Here is a 10,883-nt window from a genome sequence, read left to right as displayed (position 1 = left end):
GATCTTGAAATAATGCAAAATAGAAAAAGCCCAACTTCTGTATAAACGTCTCTGTGCCCTAATTCCTGAATGACCACTTGTTTTTTTTTCTTTTTAAATTCTTTTATGTCTTGTAATTTAATCTTTCCTTCTCTAGTTGCCTCACAAAAAAAGGAAAAAAAACAAAAATCAAAAGTTATTAAAGTTTTCTACAAAAATCACAAAAATTGCTTTAAAAGTAAGAATAAAAAGGGCCAACAAAAAATCCTTTTTTTACAAAAAAAAAATCATTGTTATGTTACATTAATGTAATTTAATTTATTACACACAACAGATTTCCATGATTTTTTCCAAAATATTTTAAAGATTTTTACTAGAATAATGACTTTTCCAGGCCTGGAAAATGTGACTATGAAATTCCATGACTTCCCAGGTTTTCCATGACCATGAGAGCCCTGACAGTAGAGACGTTACATCTGCACCTGAAAAACATACATTTGCCGTTATTTCATTACACTCAACAAAATTAAATTAACTTTCAATAGTTTTTACTTATCCCAAGACTTTTCCAGGCCTGGAAAATGTGAATGTGAAATTTTACAACTTTTCCAGATTTTCCATGATCAGGGGAACCCTAAAAGGCAGAGGATAATATAAAGGTGTCCCTCCTGACTAAGAGACAGGTTCTGACGGACACTTTTAATTTTTAAACTGTTGGTCTTAAATTTGTATTTTATTTCATTTTAATTGACCTTTAAATTGTTACTGGTTGGTTGCTTAATTATTTTAATTTCAATTTCTTAACAATAAAGTGAAAAAAAATTATGAACACATGTTTAAGTTGATTACTAATAAAAATGTAGTTTGTCAGGCAAATTTTTCCACATTATTGAGGAATTTTGAACGTTTTATATGCTTAATTACCATAATTATGAATGCTGTTGATTCACCATAAATTATGTTATTGCAAAAAAAAACATTATTTAAAGGAATTTTAATTTGTTATATGCTTAACTGCAATAATTATGAACGCAGTTGAATGTCATAAATTGTTTTGCATTTTTTTTCACATTATTTAAAGGAATTTTGAATGTTTTATATGCTTAATTACAGTAATTATGAATGCTGTTGATTCACCATAAAGTCTGTTATTCCATATCATTTTTTCACATTATGTAAAAGGATTTTTAAAGCGTTAAACTCACATGTAGTAATATCAACATTAACGAAACTGGACAGACAGACGAGCAGGTACGTTCCAAATGTACTTTATTAGATGTGAGTGAAATCATCGGCAGCACAGGATCGTGTCTGCTCTGAATGAAGCTCCAGCTCTGAACGTGGCTGCGTGCGGATGCTCTCCGGAGGGCTGTTGTGATCGTTTAAAGGGCCTCCTCGTCTCCTCTGCTCCTCCTCTTCTGCACTCAAACAAAAAAAAAAGAAAACTCGACCTCTGACGTTCTCGTGTGGAGGAGCAGAGGGAGGAGGCGTCTTTAAAACATGTCCCGCTCTGTTTCCTTCCTTCCTCCTCATGAAAAAAAACCTAAAAAAAAAAGCAACAAAAAGCCGAGAAGAGTGTGACGTTTGTGATGTCCAGCTGACGGGAGCGTTGCTATGGTGACGTCCCGATTTTTCCTCCCCTCTGCTCAGTCATCGTCCACTGTGGGTGTGATGGTCACGCCCCTCCTGATCTGTCCCCATCCAATCAGACTGAGGGAGGAAAAGGAGAAACCACTTTATATTAGTTAGTCTGCGGAGATCTGAAGATTTTAAAAATACGATCATTTACAATTTCAGAAATCTGGATCACAATTAAACTCATTATTCTTAAAGTCAAAAATATTAAAATCTAAAGATGTAGAGGAATTTCAAACAGCATAAATAATGTTTACGGCTCATAAAAACCTGCTTTTGGAAAATATCCAAAAACTGTTCAGGGTTCAAGAGGGTGGAACATTTTCAGATCGAATCATTTCCAGACCACCAGGAAAAGTTTTGTTTATTAATCTGTTAATCTCTTAAACTGTGAACAGGTTCAATGTGGCGCTAAAGAAACGTCCAGACATAAACCAGTTTAAAATGATGTATAAAAACAGGATTTTCACCAGGCTTGTTTAAAAAACAAAGTTACTTCAGTCCTTGATCCTGATACATCTTTGGAGTTTAAGGAAAAGACGATTAAATTCAGCAACAGAAGTTTCTATTTAAACGGTGGATTTAGAGGATTGTGACTCTTTCAGTATGACGTTAAAATGTTTTTTCTGTTCGATGAACTCCTGACTGAACAATAAGCCACCACACATTTATACAAAGAGGGAAAACTGTGAAACTGCAGATTGTTAAACGCAGTGATGGAAATGTCAGATCGCTTCGTTCCTCACCGCCAATGTTTCTCCACACGTCGACTCAGAGCGATCTTCTCTCCGACCTCTGTGCAGACGGGGTTGGTGAGGACGATCTTCGCCAGATCGGCCTTCACGGCGCTGACGCGGCCGCCGGTCGACAACGAGCCGATGTTCACCATCAGCACCTCGTTCTTGGACAGTTTCTGGACCTGCGGCGACACGGAAACAGAGTTCAGATGACCGAGTGTTTCCTAAAACAACATTTAACTATCACAGCACAAAAAAAACATTTAGTGACCCAAAAATGTGTTTTTGTTTTAAGTTTTGTTTGCAATAGAGACACAAAGACATGACGGACAGGGAGGTCGAGGAGGCTACAGGTTAATAATTTAACACCAGTTTCATAGTAACCAAAACTGGTGAAAAAAAAAAAAATTAACATTATGTTAAAGATAACTTTGGCGGGTTTTATTTGAGATACTTATTTAATTTAAAAAAAAAAAAACATCTCACCATTTATTTTGAAATTTTACAATGCAACGACAAGAAAAAAAAACAACTCATAAAATAAATAAAATACTTGCCATGTCTGAGCATTTTTAAGGCTTTTGAAATGTTGATTTAGGACTTTTTAATACCAGCTGAGGCCTTATTTTTTTATATTAACGGATTAAATGCCTTTTAAGAGAAGAAATAAAGGAAGAAAGAAAAAAAGAGCCTCTTAATGTTCGCTACAGTTACTGCGCAAATATTCTTCCACGTTACTATTTTGGACTACATTTCCCATCATGCATGAGCGTCTCACCTTGGCAGCCTTCTTGTCTCCCTCTGTGCGGACGCCCAGCAGCCTCCTGAGCAGGAAGTAGGAGATCTCCAGCTCGGTGAAGATCTCCGGCAGCGCTCCGACGGCGCCGAGCACCTGACCGACCATACGGTCCGCTCGGCACAGAGTCGGGTCGATCTTCGTGCCCACACCTGCACGAAAAAAAAAAACACACTTTACTTTGCTAAACTGCTGAAATATTTTGTTTGTACTCAGACATTTTTTGTTAAAAACATTGGAAATACTTTTTTGGCTTTGTACACAAAAGCCTTCCGGTATGTATTCAAATTTCTTTTAATTAGGAGAAGGAAATTATCATTAAAATTAAATTTAAAAAAATATGGAAAATGATCATGATGTAAAAATTTTTAATAAAATAATCATTTTCTTTTTTTAATGTTGCTGTTATTCTGGGTTTTGCTTTGGTTGATTTGGGCAAAAATCAGCCCTGGGCTTCAGCATATAATGATAAAAAAATTGTGTAGAAAAAAACTGCGTGTAACCAAATTAAAGTTTTCATTCATTCATGTTTTCTACGTTTTGGAGCAGAATCCGGCTGGTCGCAGTTATCAGGGTGAGGTTCAAAAGTCCAAGTACACATTTTAGGAAAGTGTGAAACGCAGAAAACATCAGCGTCTGATCTGCAGGTTAAATGACATGAAATAAATAGAAACGTGCGGACGCACCGATGAGGCCTCCGGGTGCAGCGTACTGCAGGTCGTTGTGTTCGGCGAACAAAGAGACGATCTTGGAGAAGATGGGTTTGCACATCAGCTTTCCTTCGTGGTCTTTGGACACGATACCTGGACGCACCTCGATCTCCTGACCCACCTGGAGGTCACACAGAGGAGGAGGAGCAGGAGGAGGAGGAGGAGGAGGAGGAGGAGGAGGAGGAGGAGCAGGAGGAGGAGCAGGAGGAGGAGGAGGAGGAGGAGGAGGAGGAGGAGGAGGAGGATGAGAATCGCTGCATAAAGACTGTTTCTACAAATATCAAAATTGCAACCTTTGTTTTAGCGTTTGCAATCGATCTGAGACGACGACGATGAAGATTCATGTACGTGTTTTTGCAGCTGCACGGATCGTGTGCAACACGTCGTTTGATTCCAGCGCGGACAGTCGAGCGTTTCCCTCCGAACATCAGGACAATCGTCGGTTTACTTTATTCAGTCAGAAAGTCCATGAACGTAAACATTATCTGACATCTTCATAAGAAGAAACACAGACGAGGATTTTAACTTTGATAAAGACGAAGGCGATTTCTAAACGGAGAGAGTTTGCGAGTTTTTTGTGCAGTTGTTTCTTCCTGCTTTGCTCTGTGCAGACACATTATTTTCCTACTTTTTTTTTTTCTCGTCACAAATTCTAGCACCTTTACGGAGGTTTCAGACGACAACTAAATCACTGGGAGGATAACGTTCGACAACTCTGTGCTGCAACTGTCGGCTTTTTCTTCAGAAAACACTGAATTTATTGACTCAGACCGGCGGCAGGAGACCGCGAAGCAGTGTTTCGTCGCGAAGCAGCGTTTCGTCGTGAAGCAGCGTTTCGTCGCGAAGCAGCGTTTCGTCGCGAAGCAGCGTTTCGTCGTCCTGCAGCACAAACCTGGACGACTCTGACCACTTTTAAGTCAAAGCTAAAAACATTACTTTCTTTTTAAACTGCCTGCTCCACCTAATGACTGAAAACTCATTTTTTAACTTTATATCATTTTTTCTAATCTTTTATCTTTGCACCTCTTGTCTGAACTTCCTCTATTTTTCAGGGTGATTTTTTTCTTAAATACAACTTTTTAGTAATTAATTTGACCTTTTATGTCTTATGTTTATTGTAATAAGTTTTATCTCTGTACGTTTTATCTCTTCTCTCTGTAAAGCGCTTTGATTTGCCCGGTTTGTATGAAATGTGCGACACATAAAGCTGCCTTGCCTTTAATGCTGCAGTTTAAAACGTGGACGTCTGAGCTGTGAATCACAGTTTTATTCTGTTGAAAGTATCAAAAACAAAATCTGACCTTGAGCACGCCCTTCAGGATACTTCCTCCTGCCACGCCGCCTTTCAGGTCGTCCACTTCACAGCCGGGCTTGTTCACGTCAAAGGATCTGATGACTGATGCACGAAAGAGTTTCAATCAATACAAAACTGATTCACAAAGTTCAGAGCTTCAACGCAGAGAAAAACTAAAGCAAACGAAAATTAAAAGCAATGATGCTAAAAGCATGACAGAGGAAACAAAACACAAATAACACACAAAACATTTATGAGGAAAAAAAGCTGTGTGTGTGTGTGTGTGTGTGTGTGTGTGTGTGTGTGTGTTTTCTTACCGATGAGTCTGGGCTCGGAGATGAAGTCTCGGACGGGCACTGGGATCTTTTTCACGATGTACTCACAAACCACCTCGATGTTGTACTTCAGCTGAGCGGAGATTGGAATGATGGGAGCGCCCTCGGCCACCGTGCCTGCAGGACCAACGTCACACACACACACACACACACACGCACGCACACACACACACCAGAGCTTTAGACGAGGTCACAGGCAGCTTTATTTATTTATTTTTATTTAAGTTTTTATTTGTTTCAAAGTAATCATACAAACGGTGTCGTTATCTATATTTATACAACCTGAAGAGGTTTGTGAAAAAAAACATAATTTAACAGTAGCTAGATATATAGTATGTATATATTTGATTAATTATAGTACAGATTTAAGTGAATAATGAAGCTAGTTAATTAAAATTCAATGACTTATAGAAAAGGGGCGGCATTAAACAAATGTTTACTTTTTTCTCTCCTTTATGAATGTGTAAACCAGGTTATTATGTATTTATCCGTTTCTTTTAGATTTTCCATTGTCCGTGATATTTTTTTTGTTTGACTGTTTTTGGATGTTAATTTCTCTTTTTACTTTTTACATGTTCGGAAGAAATCACAAAATCACATATCATATATTATTATTTATTATTGTGCATTGTTCTATTATTCTTTAATGGACCTTTTATTTATTTATAGTTATTTTTTATTAATATATTATTATTATCATTATTATTATTATTATTGTACACCCCTGCGTACTGGTTAATTGCACTTTACATCCACCAATCAGGACCTGACAAAGCGGCAGCGTTTCCTTTTTGATCAGATTTGAACATTTCGAAAGTCGTCCTGACAGATTCGGTTCTTTGGCGTTCAGATTTGTGCCGACTCACCCTGAACGAAGGCGAGGATCTGCTCGTACTGCTCTTTGGCCTGGCTCTCCTTCACCAGGTCGATCTTGTTCTGCAGGATGAGGATGTGCTTCAGCTTCATGATCTCGATGGCCGCCAGGTGCTCGGACGTCTGAGGCTGAGGACACGACTCGTTACCCGCTGGCGGACAGAGACGAGAGAAATAATCAGACGACCTCTTAAAAAAAAAGGAAGTAAACTGGGAGTGAAAAACACAAAAATCAGAGACGTACCGATAAGCAGGAGGGCTGCATCCATGACGGCGGCGCCGTTCAACATGGTGGCCATCAAAATGTCGTGACCGGGACAGTCCACAAAGGACACGTGTCTGAGGAGAGAAAAGAAAAAGTGCCCCAAATGCATGAAAAGACTTTAAGGACTTCACCCGTTTACACTCAAACTGATCCCAAAGGAGATTTAAAGTCATAATGTGGACCGCCGTCTCTGTTCGCTCTCACCTGACCAGTTTGAAGTTGCCCTTGGTGCCGGAGATGTCTGAGGGGAACTCGTCAGGAGTGCTGCTGCCACACGACCTGTAGCACTCTGGCCGGGGACAGCTGGGGTCGTCCAGCTTATACACCTAAAACAACAAGTGTCGAGTCATTTTTTAAGAGACATTTTGCAGATTTTCAACCAGCTCTGTGTCCAAACAGTGTGTGCAGTATTTGTGGATGAACCACGGAAAACTTCCCTTCATCTAACCAGCGTCTGCATCGTGTTCACAAAACGGGACCTCGTCGTCTTGTGCGATTTATATATTTTCGGTAGGAAAATGGCGATTGCCGCTGAAACTTTTTCACAGCACACGGTGGACAAATAAAACATCATCGGGTCGTGTCTTGGGTTTGTTACCAGATAATGTTGTTATGAGTGAACAAAAGACAAAAACAAGGATGCAGAATCAGAAAAAGACACTGGAAATCATTTCCTCTCTGCTGTTTTTGGGAATGTGTTGAGCTGCTGACAAAAATGGCCACATTTGAACGTGTTACATGGAGAAGATATTTTTGACCAAATCTGAGGCCGTTTTTTTGGACTTAATAGAGGAAATGCCTGACTAACGCAGTCATGACACCTGCTGAGAGGGACTGGTAGATTTTTGTTTCTTTTTTTGTTGTATATTTGTCTTTGAATGGTAACCTGTACTTGTATATTGTTTTCTAGACTTTTGGCAACTCAAAGTGCTTTTAATTGTCACATTCACACACTGGTGACCGTACAGAGTGCCACCTGCTGCTCAGCAACCATTCACACATATGCACGCTGCAATGACGCAGCATTGGAACAATCAAATTATGCAAAAGTAAAACAAAAAAAATACAAGACTTGCCTTTTAAAATTAAAAAAGAAAGCAAAGGTCAGAAATATCATCCGTCCGTGTCTCTTACCTTAGCGTTTGCATATCCTAACTTGATGGTGATGTTCCTCTCCAGCTCGTTCTTGAACCTGACGGTGTGAACTCCAGAGATGGCCTTCACTACTGTGGACTTTCCGTGGGCCACATGACCGATGGTGCCTGGGAGAGAGGGAGGACTAGATTTCAGACCGAGCTCCTCGGTTATCATCACCGTAACAGTCTGATAATTATTTCCCCGATTCACGTACCAATATTGATGGTGGCCTGTCTGCTGATGATCTCTGGAGAGAGCGGCGTCAGAGTGGACACATCCTGCGGAGAGAAGCACTCACGTTAGACTCGACACACACTGAAAAACATCAGCGAGCATTCAGCAGGTTTTCACTGCGAGCGGAGCAGCGCTGCCTCGCGCGCTTTAATCCTGTAGCTGAATAGCAACAAAGAGAGTCGCCATAGTGACGGACATGCAAACACTGCACCACACCGACTGTGAAAACAGAAAAAGTGGACACACGCAACGACAAATTAAAACCTGCTGCTATTGTCTGACAGTATTTTGAACATATTTTATATCACAACGTACAACACAATGCATACATGTGCAGAAAATAAATATAAAGTAAATTCAATGTGCAACGTATACTAAATATAAATTCAAAATGGGAAGAATATTGCTTTGTTGAATAACTGCACAGAGTATTGCAGTAGCTCAATTACCAAACCAAAACTTTTACAGTTAAATCTTTCAGTCCCCATTGCACAGCTGAAATATAATAAATAAATCATGGGATGATACAAGCATGATTAGGCTGTTAAGATTCTCTACAGTTTAAACACTCATTTAATTTTACTGAAACCATGAGCACAAAAAACGCCAGTATTATCAGCATAGTAAACAAGAGAGACGGAAAAAAAACAGTAATGTAGATTCTTTATTTTTAAGAAAGAAAAATGCTATGGAACAAGTCCAGTGAACTACATTCATAATTGTATTTTTAAAATTATTTTTACGCAATTGTTGTAATTTTTAAGATTCTTTTTGTAGTTAATTTCTTGGGGTTTTTTTTAACTCTTTTTTTCTCCATAGGGTTTTTTAAAAGTCAAAATTTCAGGTTATTTACATGCACATCGGTCATTTCTTCCCATGTTTATGAATGAATGAATGAATGAATGAATGAATGAATAAATAAATAAATAAATAAATAAAATAATGAATTAATTAATAGAGCCATTTTAGCCAGGTTTTAAAGTGTTCAATAAATATTCTTTTATTTCCCATCTTTGCTGAGCAACAATTTCGTGCAAAAAGAAATAAAAGCACGTCTCTCATACATACACCTGTCCCTAATATAAGCCCGTTGAGGTCAATGATTTAAACACATAATATAACTGTTTTTTTATGTCAGTTTTACTATATTCAACCGCTGATTAATTTAATATCCAGTTAAAACCATCAGCAACACCTTCAACTAATATTCAGAAATAATCAGTCGAATCAAACTCCGGTGGCAGCCTAAAAAAGTGTAAATATTATGTACCTGTTTCATTTTCAACCACGAACTCAACTGACATTTTCACAGATTTTCCTGCTATTTAATTTAGCACATGATGCTAACGTTTTGATCCAGCTGGATCCTGATCTGAGCAAACTTTACCGACGTATGACAAAAACGGCGACTGTTACAGCTGTAAATACATGTTACACGTAAAAAAAACGTCTATCACATTTTGTAGTTTTAATAAAATTGACGGTAATCGCTGCCGGCGGCTGTTAGCTCTTCGCCCCGCCGGGCCTGCCGTCATGTGCCGGGTGGCGGCGGCCGTTAGCGGCGACAACATTCACCCTCAGAGACACCGTTTCGGCGACCGGACGGACCGACAGCCGCCGACATAAAATCACAAATCTGTTAAAGTCGTTAAAACAAGTCTCACCAGAGAACTGAGGTCTTGTCGGGCCAGGTGAGGCTGACCAAGCGTTGTACCGGACTCGTCACCCGCCATCTTGAATGAAAAGGGAATGAAGAAGGCGGCCCCGGCGAATGCCTGATCAACCGCCGAAAACGGCCGTTTGTCTTCTTCCAAAAATCCGCTATCACGTCAAATTAAGTTCCCCTTTTCTACTGTTGGTAGGGAATTAATCAATGTTTAAAACAGGGCTTCTGTTATAGTTTTATTTTTCGCTGACAAATGATAAAGACGTGATTTGTGACTCGCGTGACTCATTCAACGGGGTCCTTTCACAACGTATGATGCAATTTGTTTAGTACCGTAAAATACATTTTATATAAAAGTCATTCTAGTCTTTAAACGCAACCAATATTTTTATCACAAAGCTGAGCATAAGTTTTGATTATTTTTTGTCCTTATTCGAAAACTGAAAAAACTATATTTGTATTCCTGTGTGAGGTCCGTCGTTGACTGTCTATGTCATCACAAGGACTTTTTTGTAGTCCTATTGTGTGGTTTGTAGTTCTATGAAAAATCGGAACACTGCTCTACCTGGCCTCAGGTTGCCTAAATTTCAGGTGTACAACAGTTACATTAAGTCTGTCTAATTTCCTGTTCTGTTTTTTTTTTTAATTTTAATTTTTTTTATCTATCTGTTTCTGTTTATTTATTTTTGTTTTCGTACTCTACAAAGGCATCGTGGGTACCTTCAAAGGCACTAATAATAACAGCACACCATCATTTAATGGTTGATTATATTTTGTATTATTTTTCAGTCCTCAGAGTAACCAAAGTGGACCAACAAATGTTGTGGAATAAAAAGTACAATATTTCCCTCTGAGATGTAGTATCAGGTAGCATAAAATGGAAATACTACCAGTGGGCTATTTCAGTTGTGTGTTTTTTGTTGCTGTTGTTGTTGTTTCAATTTTAAAGACAACAATTGCAACTGAAGTTTTTACTCTTTACTGATTACAAATAACTAGCCTATAAATATTTTTAACGTCATGATTCATGACTAATCCGAAAAGTTTTTTTTTTAGTTTTAATGGTAAATAAGATTCCAGAGTGAAAAAAAGCACCAAAATAGAGTTGTTGTTTTGTTTTGTTGTTTTTTTTATCAGAGCAGATGTCCCCTCAGTGCATTTTTTAAGAGTAACTAATTTAGTAATCTGTAACATTTTACATTTCAAGAATATATTCCCAATT

General features: G+C 38.5%; 1 protein-coding gene across 1 annotated transcript; it reads right to left on the bottom strand.

Moving 5' to 3' along the window:
• Positions 1-1,231: 1,231 nt before the first annotated feature.
• On the bottom strand, positions 1,232-9,809 carry eif2s3 (eukaryotic translation initiation factor 2, subunit 3 gamma). Its single transcript, XM_088072155.1, has 12 exons — positions 9,660-9,809; positions 7,976-8,039; positions 7,759-7,886; positions 6,829-6,950; positions 6,604-6,698; positions 6,353-6,511; positions 5,469-5,603; positions 5,159-5,253; positions 3,834-3,978; positions 3,130-3,299; positions 2,361-2,533; positions 1,232-1,689 (listed from the first exon to the last, which is right to left on the bottom strand). Exons 1-12 carry the CDS (start codon positions 9,726-9,728, stop codon positions 1,626-1,628), a joined length of 1,419 nt encoding a protein of 472 aa, XP_087928281.1. The 5' UTR covers positions 9,729-9,809; the 3' UTR covers positions 1,232-1,625.
• Positions 9,810-10,883: the final 1,074 nt, after the last annotated feature.

This window comes from Plectropomus leopardus, chromosome 21 (assembly GCF_026936395.1).
Source record: "Plectropomus leopardus strain MGB_pleo_1.0 chromosome 21, ASM2693639v1, whole genome shotgun sequence".
Classification (NCBI taxonomy): domain Eukaryota; kingdom Metazoa; phylum Chordata; class Actinopteri; order Perciformes; family Serranidae; genus Plectropomus; species Plectropomus leopardus.
Note: the sequence above shows the minus strand (reverse complement) of the source record. Positions and strands in the feature narration are given on the sequence as shown.

Bases quoted from the DNA above. Each gene is read 5' to 3' on its own strand.
- eif2s3 (XM_088072155.1), bottom strand. From the start codon at position 9,728: ATGGCGGGTGACGAGTCCGGTACAACGCTTGGTCAGCCTCACCTGGCC. The intron at 3,979-5,158 runs GTCAGATTTTGT...TGTGACCTCCAG, and splicing joins TCCTGAAGGGCGTGCTCAAG to GTGGGTCAGGAGATCGAGGT. The intron at 1,690-2,360 runs GTGAGGAACGAA...TTCCTCCCTCAG, and splicing joins CGTGTGGAGAAACATTGGCG to TCTGATTGGATGGGGACAGA.